We start from the raw sequence: 19,224 nt of genomic DNA, 5'->3' as shown, positions 1-19,224 counted from the left end.
ATTTAAGCCCACCTAATTTTTTCACAAGGCTATAGCGACGGGGTGGGACCTTTGTCGACGAAACGGCATCGTCGCCAAAAGTCTTGAACAAATTTCTTGTTTTCTTTGCCTATTCTTGATTGAAACCCGAACCCCCACACTCGTTCTCACATCTTCATCTTTTCATTTCCATCGCCCCGCTGCCCAACCTTTGTTGCTTTAGTTCCACCTCCGGCCGCCCCACCTCGTCTCGCCGCCGTCTCACCACTTCGCCGCCGCTAGTCAAAGCTGCTTCGTTTCCACCGTCGCTCGTCGTCCGACCGCCCCTCCTCGTCCCGCTTTTCCTCTTTCCCCCTTCCTCCTCCTCTCCGCCTCGCCCCTTGTCCTCCGCCCTTCCTCTTCTGCCGCCAGCCGTCCCGAAGCGGCCACCTCTAGTTGTCTCGAAGCTGCCGGCCGCCACCTCTCGCCGTCCCGAAGCCGCTGTCCGCCACCTCTCGCCGCGCCAAAGCCGCCGGCTTCCCGACGCCACCATCTCTTATCAAATCGTCGGAGGTCTATTCTCTTTTTCTTTTTATTTTATTTATAATGTTTGATTTATGATTGCTATTTTATTTTTTTGATAGAGTTCTAGGGTTTAACTAAGCATGTAAATTATATTGATATTTTATATGGGTTGAATTTGAGAAATTGTGATATTTATTTTTTATTTTTAGCTTGATTTTGATATGGATTATTGATTTTGGGCTAATGTTAATAGATTTAGTTGGAAAATTAGTTGGGAGGGTTGTTGAGTTTGTACTTTAGAAAATTTCAAGATTTTGAAACTTTATTTTGTTGATAGGGAAAGATAAATTTTATTTTGAAACTGGGTGTTTAGGGGAATTAGTTTGTAGTTTGTGTCAGTTCAAATTTGAAGATTTTCGATCTTTATTTTAAAATTTGGGAATTTTAGAATCCTTTTTCTGTGTATTTGTGTCTCTAAAATTTGGGAGTTTTAATTATGACAATTTTTTTTAGTGAGTTTGTGTTGATTTCTATTCGAGTGTCCAAATTATTAGTGAGTTTTTGTTAGGTTGGAATTCATAAGCTTGACTTTGAGTTTATTGTAGTTAATATCGAATCGGTTCTCGACGTTCACTATAACTTGTGCTTAAGCTATATTGTCAGTGAATTAATTTGTAATTAGCTAGTTTGGATCATGCTTGTGTGATTGTGAATTTGTTAATTAAGTTGTAAGTGTGTTGAAATTTTGTTTGTTTAATTTAATGTATTGGTTTTGTAAATATGAACTATTTTATTGAGCAGTGTGATGATTTTATTTTAAAATTTGTTATTTTGTTTGTGAGCATGTCGATGTTGCTTTTGATTGATGGTCGTAAAGTATGAACTATTTTGATAGTGAGTGTAATGGTTTAATTAATAGGTACTTAAGGAAATTTAATTTTCAAAATTTAGTTTACATTTTAAGAAACTTTTAAAAAGGATATGCAAAACCTAGAAATATCTAGGTGATCGAAATAGATTTGAGTTATATCTTAACTAGTTTAGTTCTTTACTTACTGGCTATATCTTAGGGATATATCTAAGCTCTCAATAATACTTTCAAAGTCTCCTATTTTTGACAACAACCTTCCTCCTCAACAATGACCACCTTTATCCTCTTTTCAAAATATCCTAATGGTGATGACAAAATAAATCTAATTTTTTGTCTGGTTCTTTTAGGATTCAACATTGCCCATTTATACTGAATCAGGGGTTCTTTTAACAATATCATCATTGAGAATGAATGAGGATTGGATTAAAGTTAGAGATAGATTCTCGCCCGAGTACGTAGAAGGAGTAAAAAAGTTCATAGAAATGGAAAAACTTCACGTCAACAATACGGGTAAAACAAGATATCCGTGTAGATATTGTATGAATGCAAAGTGACATTCAGTTGATGGAATAGAAAATCATTTATTTATAAATGGAATATCACATTCATATACTCAATGGATATACCATGGAGAAGAACCAACCCCTTCAAGTAGTTATACAAGACATGAAACTTCTTCGTATAATGAATTAAGTAAAGATCCAATGTTATGACTAATGAGGATGATGAGATGCTGGTCTTCTCAATGATTTACAATGCCCTGGTATAGAAGAAAATGTAGAAGGGGAACAATTTTGTTTTGAGACGCCCGCAAACGAACGTGAAAGAGACACGTCTAATACTTCGAGTAGTTGTTCAATGAAGCACGTAATCAATTGTATCCAGGTTGTACATAATTCTTTTCATTAAATTTTTTAGTAAAGCTGATGCATCTCAAGGTCAATAACAACTGGAGTAATAAATTGTTTGATATGTTACTTGAGTTGTTAAAGGAAGTACTTCCGACTGGTGCATCTATACCTAGTACATCCTACGAGGCTAAAAGGAGACTGCGTGATTTAGGACTTTCATATAAGTCCATACATGCTTGCAAGTATGACTGCATATTATTCAGAAAAGAATATTCTGAATGTCAAAATTGTCCAGTATGTGGTGAGTCTCGTTATAAAAAAGTTAATGGGAAAGCTTCACAAGTCTCCCAAAAAGTTTTATGACATTTTCCGTTGATACCAAGATTGAAACGGTTTTTTCTTCAAAACATTTTCCTTCTGAAATGAGGTGGCATAAAGATAAATGAGTTGAGACAGAGGGTGTGTTATGACACCCAACTGACGCTTTGGGGTGAAAGCATCTAGATAGTACATTTCCTCAATTTGCTTCAGACCCACGAAATGTTCGTTTTGGACTAGCTTCAGATGAGTTTAATCCATTTGGGAATATGAACAATTCGTACAGCATGTGGCCAGTTGTACTTATTTCATACAATTTGCCTCCTTAGAAGTGCATGAAGGAAGCTAATTTATTAATGTCATTGCTTATTCTTGGGCCGAAGTCTCCTGGAAAAGAAATCGATGTTTACTTGCAGCCATTAATTGAAGAGTTGAAAGAGTTATGAGATATTAGGGTTCGTACTTACGACTATGCAAGTGGTGAGTACTTTCAACTACACGCAGCTCTTTTGTGGACTATTAATTATTTTCCAGCATATGGTGACTTGTCTGGATGGAGTACTAAGGGATACCAAGCTTGTCCCATTTGTGAAGAGGATAATTCGTCGTTTCGGATAAGGAACAAATTTGTTTCATGGGACATCGACGTTGTTGGCTTTTTGGCTCTTAATCTCAAATTAATTAATGTTTTGATGATAACAAACTTAATTTTGTTATTTGATAATTTTAGTGTTTTGAAGTGTCCACAACATAGAGCTCGAAATAAAGATTCCAACGTCTTTTGAATTACCCAAATCGGAGCTAAAATGGAAAAGTTACAGTCGAAAGAAGTTGGAACGAAAAATACTCGAGGTGGATGACGTGGAGGCTGAATCAACCTAGCGGAACAATGAAAAATCAACACGTGGAATTATATTATTCAAAATAAAAAAAAAAAGAAATAGAAAAGATAGAAAAAGTGAAAGTGAAAGTGAAAGGAGAAAAAAAAAAGAAAAAAAAATATATATAAGTTACCGTTGGTAACTTAGAAGGATAAAAAAATTTTTTTTAAAAAAACCCTCATTTAATGCAACTAGCCGTTGAGTGATTTATAAATTATTATATTCAATTAAATCACAATCTTGATTGTCAATCATTTCAAATCCAATGGTCCAAATTTAATTTCTTACCAACTTTTATTCATCTATTTAAACCCCTAATTCTCTCCATTTTTAACAACTCTCTCCCACTTTTCTCTCCAATCTCTTCATGTTTTCTCTCTAAAATTTCAATGTTTTTATAATCTTTAGTGAGATAAATTTTAAATTTGAGAGATCCTTGAGCTCCCAATTTTATTTTTTCTTAACCATTTTAGGGCTTTTATTTGTAAGAATTTTTCTTACAAATTTGTGAGCGAAAATTTGTATATCCATTCTTTGAGAGAGTTTGTAAGTTTGTTCTCAAATTTCCATATTCTTTGTAAGGGTTGCTCTTGAGCCCGAAAAAAGACCATTTATAACGGTTTGGTCCTGAATTGTGGAAAGGATCGGGTTTGTTCTTGCTTTCGGAAAAATAACATTGTTACACTGGTTGGACTCTAAGCCGTGGAAAGAGTCAAATTCTTAAATTGAACACCCAAGAGGAGCTTGGGAAGTGGGGTAGGCTGATTGTTGTCGAACCACTATAAATTTCCGGTGTCACTTTCTCTAACCATCTTCTATTTAATTTATGCAATTAATTTTCTTTACTACAAATTGCATGAAATTAATTGTTCGAATTTGTTATTCATGTTTATGGTCAATATTTATATTTGAATTATTTGGGTGATGAAATTAATTAGGGTGTTTGTATTTCTAATTTGTTCTTTAATTTTTTGTTAAAATCATTTGTTCATAAAAAGCTTACTTATTTATTTAAATTGGGTCTACCGTAGTAAAAAGTTTAAAAAGTTTCATTAAACCTTATTCACCCCCTCTAGGGTTGTCATATTGATCCAACAGACGTTATCTTCCATAAAAATCATAGTTGGCGTGGTAGTCGATTACATGATGGAAAGTTAGAACGACGACCTCCACTAGCGTTAATGGATGGAGATTCGATTCTTCAACAAGTAATACATTGAATTTTCCAACTTTTGGTAAGAATCCAACCAAACAAGCTAAGAAAAGAAAGCGAGATCTAAACTGGACGAAAAAATATATATTCTTCGAACTTCCTTATTGGTCGAAACTTCTGTTAAGGCATAAGTTAGAAGTGATGCACATTGAGAAGAATGTATGTGACAATCTAGTAGGAACTTTGTTAAATATTGATGAGAAAACAAAAGACACGATCAATGCACGTTTGGATTTAGAAGATTTGAATCTTCAGAAAGATTTACATTTACAAAAAGTGGTGAATAAAGTTGTAAAACCATATGCTACGTATACATTGACTGTTGCTGAAAGGGTGAAGTTTTGCAAATTTTTAAAATAAGCTAAGTTTCCAGATGGATTTGTATCAAACATATAGAGATGTGTGAAGTAGAGGATGGAAAACTATCGGGGTTGAAAACTCATGACTATCATGTTTTGCTACAATGACTCCTACTTGTTGCTATTCAAGCTTACGTACCAAAGTTTGTGGGTACGACTATTGTTGAGCTATGTAACTTCTTTCGTGATACATGTGCGAAGATAATATGCATCAACGATTTGGATAGATTTCAATCAGACGTTATAATCAGACTTTGTAAGTTGGAGAGAATATTCCAACCAACATTTTTTTTTATGTAATGGTACATCTCGCCGTTCAATTCCCACCAACATTTTTTGATATAATGGTACATCTCACCGTTCACTTGCCATACGAAGCAAAAATTGTTGGACCAGTTAGTTATAGTTGGATGTACCCTATCGAGAGAAGTCTCCGAACATTAAAACAATATGCACAGAAGAAAAACAAAGCTCGTCCTGAGGGTTCGATAGCCAAATCATTTGTCATGAATGAATCGTTGACTTTTTGCTCCTTGTATCTGACTGGAATTGAAACAAGATTCAACAGAGATGAACGCAACGATGATACTATTGCGGGTAATAAAATTTGTAGAGATTTTGATGTGTTCAGGCTAAGTGCATGACCTTTGAGGGAGTCAACTTCGAAGACACTATTTGTAATCGAAAGAAAAGTTGCACACTGGTATGTACTGAACTACTGTGCAGAGATAGAGTCGTATCGCAAGTAAGTTTATCTTATGCTAAGTTCATTTTAAGAATAGTGACGCTAATTTTTTTTTTTACTATATAACACTTATTTTGTGTTCTTCTTTTGTGGTGTGGTAGCCAACATTTGAGAGTAATTCGAATTCTAGGAGAGAGTGTATCTACCCTATATGAACGACACAGTGCACAGTTTCCTGATTGGTTCAAAACTCAGGTAATAATGATTTTTAGGACTTGAGTATATATGAACGCAAAACAAAATCACTCAGTATTCTGTTATGATTCACAACAGGTTTTGACATTATGGGAACAAGGCGAATTAGATGATGATCTTTATTCCCTTGTGTTTGGGGAAGAGAATACCCTTGACACGTGGAGGACCCTTATTGGTGCTCCAAGATAACTCATGAGTCATGCCCAGCTCGGACTGCCGAGATCACCACCACTAGCGTTGACAGATGCTAAGTATAAGGGCCGAGGTGAACCTGGCCGAGGTCCGACCTACTGGGAAGCTCGGTAGGGGCCGAGGTTAGCTACTATCAGCGGCGTGATTATCGAGTGTAACCGTCGGTCCCGAGATTACCGGGAGTAACCGACGGTCCGAGATTACCGGGTGTAACCGTCGCGAGATTAGCGGGACTACCACCCATAAGTAGAGGTCCTCACTCCACGATCAGGTACGATGATTTCTGACCTCGAACTAAACTGGGAATCCGACCTATACTGACTTGATCGTCGGAGTGCTCACCTTTTTGTGCAGGTCCGCCCAAGTATTCAGGTCGGTCCGAAGGCCGAGTTCGAGCTGCAATCTGGAATACACTGTTGTGCATATCCTTGCATAAACATTTGGCGCCATCTGTGGGGACGACAATCTAAGTCATCCCAATCCTTTTAAACCAATACGCGAGCGAAAATGGTTCAACCCGCAAACTCGACCAATACGGCAGCCCGAAGGACCCTAGCTGCTAGCGATGCCCACCAGAGGGAGGTCGGAGCAGCAGCGGTAGAGGGGCAAGGTCACGACGGCCTAGCAACAGAACCCCTCTGCAGGTCGGCACGAATCACCGCGCCTGTTCTACCGCCTGCGCACCCGAGGACATCCAAGGCCACCCGTGGCCGAGGTGGGACCTCTAAGAAGGGCACTTCAACAAGTGAGAACTTTGACGCACTCCAGAGAGAAATGGAGGCAATGCGCACACAAATGCGGTCCATGGAGGAAATGTATAACGAAATGATACTAGCTGCAGGCGCAGGGTCCCGATTTGAAAATCGAGTGACGCGTGTGGATGTACGCGAGCAAAGGGGTTCCCACCTCGGCCCAGCCGAGGAGGAACGTCCCGAAGACAACGAGAGCGAGGGACACACTCACCAGAGGGGAGACCTCCGTGAGCATCTCAACAAAAAGAGAGGCTCATCTCTCCGAAAAGGACAGTCACCATCCCGCTCACACAGGAGCTCCAACCAGCAGGCTGAATCCTCTCACAACCCAGCAACTCCCGCAGGGGTGATCACAAGGGAGGAGTTCGACCAGCTGAGGGGCAAGCTCGATGCTCAGGTGGAGGCCTTAAAAGCCAAATGTGAGCAGAAAGAAGGTTCACTGAACGATGGCGACTTGGGAGAATCGCCCTTCACCTCGGACGTTTTGGAAGCACCGATCCCTCTGAAGTTCAAAGCTCCTACCGTGAAGCCTTATGATGGGTCGAGGGACCCCAAGGACTATGTTGAGGTCTTTGAAGGCCTCTGGGTACAACCAAATCAAGATGCATGTCCCAGATCAAGGTCATACCGCTTTCATAACAGACCAAGGTCTGTACTGTTACAAGGTCATGCCCTTCGGGTTAAAGAACGCAGGAGCGACCTACCAGAGAATGGTGAACAAAATGTTCGCCAAGCAGATCGGCCGGAATATGGAAGTGTACGTAGACGACATGCTTGTCAAGAGCAAGCAGTCTAAGTCGCATCTCTCCGATCTGACTGAAGCCTTCGAGGTTCTGAGGGCATATCAAATGAAGCTCAACCCAGCTAAATATGCCTTCGGAGTCTCTTCGGGAAAATTCCTTGGCTTCATGGTGAACAACCGGGGAATCGAGGCCAACCCCGAAAAGATTAAAGCCGTGATCGAGATGGAGGCACCTAAGACACTGAAGCAGCTTCAGTGCCTCAATGGCAGGATTGCGGCCCTGAACCGGTTTGTTTCAAGATCGACAGATAAATGCCTTCATTTCTTCAAAGTCCTACGAAAGAAATGGCCGTTTGAATGGACAGCGGAGTGCGAACAAGCATTTCAGCAATTGAAGAGCACCTCTGTTCGGCACCTTTGCTCGCCAAACCCATGCCGGGGGACAAGCTCCAATTGTACTTAGCAGTGTCTGACAGTGCCGTCAGCTCGGCCCTAATCAGGCAAGAGGAAGCGCGACAAAACCCAGTCTACTACACAGGCAAGGCTATGACCGAAGCTGAGACTAGATACCCTCAGATGGAGAAGTTGGCTCTCGCTTTAGTCACCTCGGCCCGACGGCTTAGACCATACTTCCAAGCCCATACGGTGGTGGTGCTCACTAACTTGCCCCTAAAAAGCATCTTCCATAAGCCAGAAGCTTCTGGACGCCTGATGAAGTGGGCAATGGAGCTAAGTGAGTACGACATCCTGTTTGAACCTAGAACTGCGTTGAAAGGACAAGCAGCGGCAGATTTCATAGCCGAGCTCACACCACCTTCCGAGCTGAGCGAGTCCGACCTACCGTGGGCAATCTATGTCGACGGATCCTCTAATGAGAAGGGGTGCGGAGCCGGGGTCTTCTTGCTCGGACCAGGAGGCGAGCGATTTGAGTATGCCTTGCGGTTCGACTTCCGGACTTCTAACAACGAGGCTAAGTATGAAGTATTTATTGCCGGCCTGCGAATCGCTAGAGCATTGGGGGCCTCTTGTGTTAAGGTCTTCAGCGACTCCCAGCTGGTTGTGAGCCAGGTCAAGGAAGAGTACCAAGCCAAAGACTCCCGAATGGAGAAGTATTTGAGCAAGGTCAGATCGTACCTCGCCCAGTTTCGAACTTACGAAGTAAGCCGGGTTCCCCGAGCATATAATTCTAATGCTGACGCCTTGGCCAAGTTAGCATCGGCGTACGAGACCGACCTGGCCAGGTCGGTCCCCGTCGAGATCTTAGATAATCCCTCGATCTCAGAGCCAGATCTGATGGAGATCGGCGCTCCAGAATCCTCATGGATGGACCCGATTGCGGACTTCATTAGGGGCAACTCACCACAAGATCCCAAGGAGCGCAGAAAGTTGGCAAGGCGAGCAACTCGGTTCGTGGTCCGAAGTGGAGTATTGTACCGACGCGGCTTTTCCCTGCCTCTATTGAGATGCCTAACCCCTGAAGAGGGCCTGTACGTCCTCAGAGAAATCCACGAAGGAGCGGCAATCACTCAGGCGCCCGGTCGCTGTCAGCCAAAGTGATCCGACAAGGATACTATTGGCCGACCCTCAGCCAGGACGCCAAGGAGTTCGTTAGAACTTGCGACAATTGCCAACGCTACGGAACCATAATCCACCAACCTCCCAAGCAGCTCACCCCCATCTCGGCCCCGTGGCCATTCGCGCAGTGGGGGGTAGATATCATTGGTCCTTTCCCTTTGGGCAAGGGCCAGACGAAGTTCGCTGTGGTTGCTGTGGATTACTTCACAAAGTGGGCCGAGGCCGAGGCCGAGGCGCTCTCCCACATAACGGAATCCAGAGTCACGTCCTTCGTATGGACAAATATCATATGTTGCTTTGGTATACCGCAGGCCATTGTGACAGACAATGGGAAGCAGTTTGACAACACCAAGTTCAAAGACTTTTGCAGCAAGCTCGGCATAAGTCACTTTAGCTCGTCCCCCGCACATCCGCAAGCAAATGGGCAGGTGGAGGCAGTCAACAAGATCATCAAGCGAGGCATCAAACTTAGACTGGACTCCAAGAAAGGCAGGTGGGCCGAGGAACTACCAGAGGTTCTATGGTCGTACCGGACCACCCAAAGAGAATCGACGGGTGAGACCCCGTTCTCCCTGGCCTTCGACTCCGAAGCAATAGTCCCGGTTGAGATCGACATGTCATCTGACAGAGTAGAGCATTACGAGCCTACGACAAATGAGGAAGAGCTGCTCCTCAACCTCGACTTGTTGGAGGAAAGAAGAGCAATGGCCCAGCTACGCCTGGCGGAATATCAGGGCAGAATGGCCAGATATTACAACGCCCGCGTTCGACCTCGGACCTTTCAGGTCGGACATCTGGTCTTAAGGAGGGTCCAAACCCATGTGGGTGCCCTTGATCCGGCCTGAGAGGGCCCGTTTAAGGTCAAGGGCATAGTCCGGCCTGGGACGTACATATTGGCCGATCTGAAAGGGGACGTCCTCGCGCACCCGTGGAACGCGGAGCACCTGAAGCGTTATTATCCTTGAAATGCCAAAAGGATTTTCAATGGATTTGTAAAAAACTGTTTCAAAAGAATTGTGATCAGAATAAACGTGATGATTTAATTTCATGTTTCCGAGTTCGACCAGAAATTAAATGGGGGCCACGGACTCCCACGCGATCACATTCCAGCAGTCGGTTAGAATCCAATCCTCCAAAACCTAAGGGTACGAGGTACGATGCCAAAACCACTGATGAACTTAAAATTCAATCCTTCAAGGTAAAGGGGCGATGTGAAAAGTTCAAAATGATCAAGCCTCCGAACTTGAGGGTACGAGGTGCGATATGAAGAATAGTTACGAACTTAGGATTTTAGCCTTTTAACGTTTTTAAGTTAAGAGTGCGATGTTAAAAAAATCCAGAGTCGGTGCAATGCATTGAACACTAAGAGATTCAAACTCAAACTTGCAATTATTTTAATTGAAGGCGCGACCTCAAAGGTAAGAGGTGCGAGGTGACATTGGCTGCAGTTCAAGGAAAAAGCAAAGAAAGGAAAGATGTTGCCAACACCAAAGTAAAAACGAACAAAGCTTCTTCATTAATGGAGAGCAGAGCCAAGGCTTATAGACCTTGCAGCTCTGCCCTGACACTTGCAAACAAAGAAGAAGAGAAGAAAGACAGAGAAAGGCCTCATGAAGGATGACCGCCTAAGAGCCTGCCTAAGGAGCGCCCTCCTGAGTGGTGCCGATCTGGTCCTGTTCGAGATCGGAGCAGTCAGAGTCCAGATCTCTGACATACTTGTCCACCAACGCTTGGGGGCCAAGGGTGCCGCCAGGCCCAGACGCCCACTGCTCGGCATACCTCTTTTTCAGACCACTGAGATCGATCTGAAGGTCAGGCATGTCGGAAGCAATGCCCTTCATAAGGAACTTGAAGCCCGCGTCAGAAAAGTCTTTGGCAAATCCATCGAAGTCAGGATGTTGCCTAAACGATTCCTCCAATAGGACTCCATTGCTGAGACGCTCCTTTGCCGTCTCCAGCTCGGCAGTCGCATGCTTCAGCTCCTTATCCTTCGCTTCAAGTGCCTGGAGCATGTCGTCCTTCTCCTTCAAAAGTTGGAACTTCTCCTTCTCCAAGCCCCTGGTGATAGCATGGGCAGCTCGGAGCTGGACCTTGCGTTTGTCTTCTTCCTTCTTCAGCAGCTCGGCCTTGGTCTCCACCTCGGCCTTCAAAATTTCCACCTCAGAGTGAGCCTTCAGCAGCTCATCCTTCATGGTGGAGGAAGCAGCCTCCAAGGCAGCAGAGAACTCCTCTTTCTCCCTCGCTGCCAGAACTTCCCTCCCATCCAGCTCGGCCTTTACAGCCAGAGCCGATTGAATGGAAGCAACAAACGCTTGAGAAAAAGGTACAAAGAAGAAAGTTAGACCGAGCTACCTGTTAGGTAAATTAAGCAAAAATGGAGACACTAGTCTTACCTCAGCGGCGTAGTCGATGGTCCTCTGCAGAACGGACCCTGGGTCGCTCACAAATTTGGACGCCCTCCTTAGGCAACGGTCCAAACTCGCAGCCGAGATGCAGGACACCTGGTCCCTCACCCCGGAACTTGACGGCTCAACTCTGAACCGTGCTGTCACATCAGACGTCCCGCCCATCCTGGCCTCAGGATCGTCCACCCGATCTGCGAAGCTCGCAGGCAAGACCCCACGAGCTCCGACCTCCAAGGGGGAGGTCGTCTTCTTTTTCTTTCTCCTTCGCTTCAGAGGGACTTCCTCCCTCACCTCCTCGCCCAAGGGCAAGGTGTCCACCACCTCGGTCTGATCCCTAGGGCGCTTCTCCCTCGAGGGACCCCCAGAAGACTCCAGCTCGATCACTGGGGCTGGATCTTCCGAGGCAGGTCCTGCCACGGCAGGGGTGGCAGGTTTCGAACTCTGGGTGGCCTCAAGAGCATGGGCTCGGCCCTTGGACTTGCGCTTCATGTTGCTTGCAAATCCGCAAACCATGGCTGCAAAATAAAAGTAAGGGTCAACACAAGGTTAGAGGAAAAAGGGGGGAAGCAAGCTCGGCATACCAAGTTCGGAGTTCGGCCTTGAGGATTCAATGGGACGAACTGCAGGGTTGTAATCTAGCAGCCTGGACTCAAGCAGCAGCTCGTCGGTCACCAGGGTTCCGACCTTCCTACCCCTCGGAAAACGCTCCTTGTAAAATTTCAACGTGTCGAAGGAGGCTTGCGTAAGTTCGGGGACTGGTCGGATTGAAACTGCACGAAGACAAAATCCGAGTTAGACCTGAATGACAGAAAAGAAAATCACAGAAAGCAAGAACTACTTCGTACCTAGGTTCCCAAACCTAGTGGGGACGTCAAAGAAGGAACGACCTGACTCGTCCTTTGCAAGCCATTCCCCAGAAGCGTAGAACCACTTCCTCACCCATCCCTTGATGGAGGTCGGCCCCTTAACTATACCACCTGCGCCTTTCCTTGCGCACATATAGAACTGACCAGGCTTCTTAGCTATCCTTTTCGCTTCGAAGCACGCGAGGAGCTGGTCTACGTCCAACAGCTCGGCCTCTTCACTATCCCGAGCTCGTAACCAAAAAAGGATGGCCAAAGCGAAAATGACACCCCACCCATTGGGGGCCATTTGAGCCGGAGCCAACCCAGTCCGGAAGAGAAATTCTTGGACAAAAGGGTGAAGGGGAAGTCTGAGGCCGTACTCAAACATTTTGAAGTAGAGAGTGACCCATCCCTCTGGAGGATTGTCATCTCTCTCCCCCTCCTCCGGAATCCTGAGGAGGATGTTCTCAGGGATAGCGAACCCCCTACGAAGGGATCCGAGGTAGTGCTCAGGTATCCTAGAAGGGTATTCCAAACCCTGACCCGAGGTGGAGGCGTCACTATCCTCCCTGTCATCGGAGAATCTAAATTTTTCTATCTCCTCGAGCTCGGACTCTAACCTATGAGCTAAATCCTCATCGGATCCTAAGTTGCTGCTAAAAGAGGACGACATGGCAACTACGTTCGAAAGAGAAAGTAAGGGAAGAGACCGACCTACCAAGGGTTCGAGCTGCCTTCAGATCGAACTCCAAGAATTCAGGGAACGTAAGGTATGACCTGAAGGATTGGGGGCATTTATAGCCCGTTGGAAAAATTTCCCCACCATACACGTGTAATCAACGAGCGGCTAGGATCCTCCCTAAGATCCGAAGCGTCGGAATATTTGAATATTCCGACGATAAATCTACCGCAACGGTCATATTTTCCCACAAATAGGAGGCCGCTACGTGTCCAAAGCAAGTCGAATGAACTTCTCTGCCAGGTCGAGATCGGACCAGACAGAGAGGGGGCCAATGTTTGGGGAAGAGAATACCCTGGACACGTGGAGGACCCCTATTGGTGCTCCAAGATGACTCATGAGTCATGCCCAGCTCGGATAGCCGAGATGACCACCACTAACGTCGACAAATGCTAAGTATGAGGGCCGAGGTGAACCTGGCCGAGGTCCGACCTACCGGGGAGCTCGGTAGGGGCCGATGTGAGCAACTGTCAGCGGCGTGATTATCGGGTGTAACCGTCGGTCCCGAGATTACCGGGTGTAACCGACGCGAGATTAGCGGGACTACCACCCATAAGTAGAGGGCCTCACTCCACGATCAGGTACGATGATTTCTGACCTCGAACTAAACTGGGAATCCGACCTATACTGACTTGATCGTCGGAGTGCTCACCTTTTTGTGCAGGTCCGCCCAAGTATTCAGGTCGATCCGAAGGCCGAGTTCAAGCTGCAATCTGGAATACACTGTTGTGCATATCCTTGCATAAACATTATTATTATTATTATTATTATTATTATTATTATTATTATTTGATCGCTCTATCATTGCAATTATTGGAGCATTTCATTAAAGCTTTGTAGGACGGCACTCCATTCGGAGGTTAAAAAAGAAAAAGGAACTCCACTATCATTCATTAAATAATTCTTGGGAAAAAAATCATAAATTTTTTATTGAAATATATGATTGCGTGTTTATAATTTGGTTTCCAACTGTGAATCCGAGCATTAATTCATTAAAAAAATGTTCCAAACTTTAATATTGTTTAAATCAAATTCATATTAAACAGCAAAGAAAAAAAAATCAAATTCACATAAAATAATATTTTTAAATGTCATAGAAAGAAAGTATTGTTATGTTAGTCTAGTAGCTTTATTTATACTCCGTTAACATGAAAATATCTACTAATTTCTTTAAAATTAAAAGTTTAAATCCATACACTCCTACTAAAAATAAAATTATTTACACCCTAAAAAACATGGTCAACTAACAAGTAATTAGGAAATTTTACGTACTTTTTTTTTTACTTAAGTAGGAGTTGTACTTACTAGTTAGTAGGTAGAAGCTCATTTTGTCATGCCTCATAGATCGATTACAAGATCAATAGCTAGGAAGCTTCAACAAGCCTTACTACTTCGTGTTCGAGCATTCATGAACTAGACAAGAGAATTAAAGGAAGATGTGTAAGATGTTGGAACAATTCACTCCAATTTGGTGCAAGTTATGCATTTATAAATACTTTTAAGGCAAGTCAAAGTCAACTTGGTCAAGGTCAAAATTAGCTCTATAAAGACAAGTCAAACTCAACTCATTCAATTCAAAAACCAAGTCAAACACTCATATCCGTCATTATGGATGGGATTAAACTTATTTTTGTTGGCTTTCCATTTTCTTAGCTTTTTTATTTGCTTGAATTTATTTAAGTTATGTCTTTTCATTTGCAAGTTTTTTTATTTCTAGAAAGTTACGTCTTTTTTTTTTTTTGTAAGTTATAAGTCTTTTTATTTGCTTAATACTTTTCATATGCCTTGAGGTTTCTTGTTGTAGATACAATTTGAAGTTGAATGAAAGGTGAGTTTTCTCATTAGCTTGGTTGAAAGCTTTATCTCTCATATATTGTACAATTTCTTGTGTCTTTAGATATTGCGTGAGCGGAATCACTCCACAAGAAGTATGAGACGGGTTTTCTCTACTCTTAATATTGATCATTAAGGTAATTCGTTCTTAAACTTTTCCTTGGGTCAGATTCCGTAAATATTTTTGAGGTTTTTGAGATTCAGTTCTACAAGTCTTGTTTGTTAGCAAGGTTCTTAGGTCAACTCTCCATGATTTCGTAACAAATGAACTCCATTTATTTGAAATCCCATTTATTTGCAAGTAGACAAATTTTAGATACGCTAAATATATGTTTTGTTTCTATTGTTTAAAGTTTTCAATTCAGTACTTTATATTTTAATATCTTTGAATTTTGTTTGAAGGAAATTTTAATATCTCTGAATTATACTCTTTCTATTGGTAAATATTAAAAAAAGAAAAGATGGATATCTATCCTAAGCTTGACAAGGTTTATCAATTTTTACCTTACATTTTCAATTTCATTAAATTGTGTCTTAATTTGGATAAGTGTTGGAATCTTTACTTTAAAATTTAAAAAATGTTGCAATTTTTATCATATTTTAAATTATAAATCTGTAGAATCATGTTCGTCTAATGAATTATAAAATATATATTTGATATCAGATTGATATCATTAAAGCAAAAAGTGACAAAAGAGCTCATTTTTATTTTTTAATTTCGTCAGAATCTTGATTTCATTAAATTAGTGAGGGTTTTTGGAAGACTTTTTTTGTTCTGTCAAAAATAGTGAGTGAGTTAGTGGAAATGGAAGAGATGTAAAAAATTGCCACACATATCAAAATTCAAGGTTTGATTGATAAAATTAAAAGACTACGGTCAAAATTGATATAATTTGACAAGTTTAAGGTAAAGTTTTGTTTGATTAAAAAAAGGGTAAATCTAAGGTTTTGTTATTTTCCAACATTAAAATTAGTTTCTCTTAAAAAACATTAAAATTAGTTGATGATTTGTAAGTAAACAGAAATTTAGGGCAAAGAGATAAATTATAATTATTTTATTATTTTATCTTGGCACATGAACGGCACAAAACACAAAACATTCGTCTTTTTAAATAATTATTAAATTTCACGAGGGAACAGACGCGTCTTCACGAGTCTCAATTGTACAGAAATCAGCGACTGGCTGAACCAGTAATCTTCTGCCATGTAACGACTAGTTTACCCGTGATAGCCGGTCCACAGTCCCAACGGTCACTTTTTCCGTTTTCGTCTTCTTCTGTAGTTTTGGGACAACTTATAACGTTCAGTTCTTTAAATTAAAAACCTTCCTTATATATTCCGCCATCCAGATTTGAACATCATTCCGATCTTACTTTTTTAACTTCATTTTCCGACCGCCGGCGACAAATCGGAGAAAGTTACGGCGAAGATCATGGAGAAGCTTGCTTGGCTAACTGTTCTGGTTTTGTTTGCGCCGTTCACCGGCGTCGTTCTGGCTTACGATGCGCCGGCTCCCTCCCCAAAGCCCACTAAAACTCCGCATTCTCCGCCGCCGGTTCATTCTCCGGCGGTTTCGCGGCCGAGCCACTCAGCGTCCCCGTCGAAGTCTCCGGCTGCTTCTCCGCCGGCGACCACTCCAACAATTTCTCCGGCCTTGTCGACCCCGCCGGCAGCATCGCCGGAAGCTCCGGCTGCGGCACCGGCTTCTTCTCCGGTGGCGAGTCCAGTGGGAAGTGAAGTTTCTCCGGTTTCGTCGCCGCCGTCTCCTCCGCCATCGGTCGCTTCTCCGGTGAGTACTCCGGCGACTACTCCGGCTGGGTCTCCGCCAGAACCTGAAATTCCGGCAAATCCAATCACGGGAGGAAGTCCGGTTGAGACACCGTCGATATTCCCTTCGAGCAGCAGCCCGCCAATGTCGTCGCCGGGGAGCCTTGCGCCGGAAACTGCAGAGCGGCCGGGAAACGATGCGTCGGCGTCGGAGTGGAAGTACAAGATCGGGGCGGAGGTTATTCTGAGTGGGATCTCTATTTGGGCCGCATGGGCCTTCTGAAATTGGGCCCAAATGTTCAATTTGGCAGCTGTTTTTTGAACAATTATTGGAATTAATTATATTCTTTTTCTTTCTGACAGAATGCTGGGCCTCCTTTTATTCAATATTTATGTATGAATACAATATTTTTGTATAATGGCTAAATGCACTAAAGTAACCATAATTTTAAGTTGATTCTCAACAATCTTGTAAAATTCTTAATTTTTTACTCTTAATGTGTTAAAAATTCTAAAGTATAGGTCTTTCTAAAAAAAAAGAATTGTAATTTTTAACAAAAAGTAATGTATTATTATGTTTTTTTTTATTTATTGATATTTTAGGCATGTACCAATTTTGGACATGCCACTTTCAAGAAATGTTATGTTTTTCATGGTTGGATTTTATTTTATGGGAAATTTTGAGCTTCATGTATCAAATAGTAGCAATGGAGTAGAAATACGTGTGTCTAAATATGAATAAAATAATGGCTAAATGATTCATTAATTTTTTATTATCAAATTTTATAACTTTTTTTTATAGATTTAATTCAAAAATTTTATAATTTTTTTATAGAATTAATTCAAAAATTTTAATACCTTAAAATATAAATTTGATAATTAGGTTCCTTTAATACCATTTTCGTTTTTGGTTTTTGGTTTTATTTGTTTTTGGTTTTTAGTTTTCTGTTTTTAAAAAACAAAAACCATATAATATGTTTGATAACTGGTTTTCAATTTTTAAAAAGTTAGAAAATTGGAAATATATATTAGAGAGAAAATTCTATCCACATAGAGATGACAATAGCGTGGGGCGGGATTGAAGATATGCTTCCCCATTCTCGTGCTCGTAAAATTTTTTAGTCCACCTCACCTTGTTCTTCGGTTCGGGAATCCAGAACCATGTTAAAGAATCGTTATTTTGAGATGGGGATATTCGGGAAAAAAATTACCGGTTTTGTAATTAATTTTAATTATTTTTAGAATTTTATAGAAAGTGTAATAAATATATATGAATTATTTTTAGAATTATTATTTACAATTATAAATAATTAGTTTTAAAAAAATTAATATTTTATTCACAACTTAGTAAATATGTTAATAAAAAATATATTAATTATTAAAAAAAATAGAGTCAGGACGGGGTTAGGACATGCATTTCCTATTCTTTGGGTAGGGACCTGACCCTAGGGAATTTGTTACCCCGAATGTAGAGACACGAAATACAAGTTTAGACAGACGGAAATAAACTTTTTAAAGATAAATTTTGGAGAGAGAAAATTTAAAGATAAAAAGAGACAAATTTTAAAAGAAAAAAGTTAAAGTTGAGAGGAAAAGATACGTTAAAGAAAAAAGAAAATTAAAAAGAAAAAGGAAAATTATAGAAAAAAAATTTAAAGATAAAAACAAGATCCAAAATATACTTTTTAGAGAAAATAAATAAATAAAAAGATAAGGAAAAGTTATAGTGAAAGATAATTGATTGAGAAAATAAGATATAATTTTCAAAGAAAAAATAGATTAAGAAGAAAAAGAAAAGTTAAATTGTTGAGAGAGAAAAAGATCAAGAAAATATTAACTTTTTAGAGACAGAAATGACAATAATCCGTTAGAAAAAAAAATAAAGATACATAAAGATGAAAATTTTGGAGAAAAATATTAATAAATATTTAAAATATAAAAATCTTAGTGAGAGAAAAATAAATTTAGTAGAGAGAAATTTATGATGAAAAAATTTTAGAATGAGAAAGAATTTTGTTAGAGATAAATAGAGAAAGAAAAAATGGTTTTTAGTTTTTTAAAAATAAGGTTGAATATTAAAAGGAAAAATTAAATTTTGAAAAACAAAAATCATTTTTTGGAAACTACTTTATTTATATTTTTTTTTTTGGAAATTTACGTAGGATTTCAAAATGGTTTTGAAGAATAAAAAGAGAAAATTGAATTAGTTTTCAAACAACTTTATTTTTAAAAAAACTAAAAACCAAAAACAGAAAACAAAATGGTTATCAAACGGACCCAATACTTAAAACAAGTGTTAGCTTATCCCCGCTCATCGCATAGTTTCTTGCAATTCTTGAACGGATTCGATTTGCAAGGTTTCTCTATATTGTCCTTATTTAATAGTCATATGTTAATAGAATAATAATTAAGTACCCGTTTGATAACCATTTTTGTTTTTTGTTTTTGTTTTTTCTTG

General features: G+C 40.9%; 1 protein-coding gene and 2 pseudogenes across 1 annotated transcript; all 3 read left to right on the top strand.

The window, feature by feature from the left end:
* The first annotated feature begins 2,280 nt into the window (after nt 1-2,280).
* Nucleotides 2,281-3,193, top strand: LOC148208701 (uncharacterized; annotated as a pseudogene).
* Nucleotides 3,194-3,329: 136 nt separating this feature from the next.
* On the top strand, nt 3,330-5,872 carry LOC148208700 (uncharacterized; annotated as a pseudogene).
* Nucleotides 5,873-16,334: 10,462 nt separating this feature from the next.
* On the top strand, nt 16,335-17,218 carry LOC111024744 (uncharacterized). Its single transcript, XM_022302515.2, has one exon. The coding sequence runs from the start codon at nt 16,432-16,434 to the stop codon at nt 17,047-17,049; it is 618 nt and encodes a 205-aa protein (XP_022158207.1). The 5' UTR covers nt 16,335-16,431; the 3' UTR covers nt 17,050-17,218.
* The last annotated feature ends 2,006 nt before the right edge of the window (nt 17,219-19,224 follow it).

The sequence above is a fragment of the Momordica charantia genome (assembly GCF_013281855.1).
Source record: "Momordica charantia cultivar OHB3-1 chromosome 10 unlocalized genomic scaffold, Mcharantia_2.0 BLBB01000010.1, whole genome shotgun sequence".
In the NCBI taxonomy this organism is placed as follows: Eukaryota; Viridiplantae; Streptophyta; class Magnoliopsida; order Cucurbitales; family Cucurbitaceae; genus Momordica; species Momordica charantia.
This window is presented reverse-complemented; position numbering and strand designations above follow the sequence as displayed.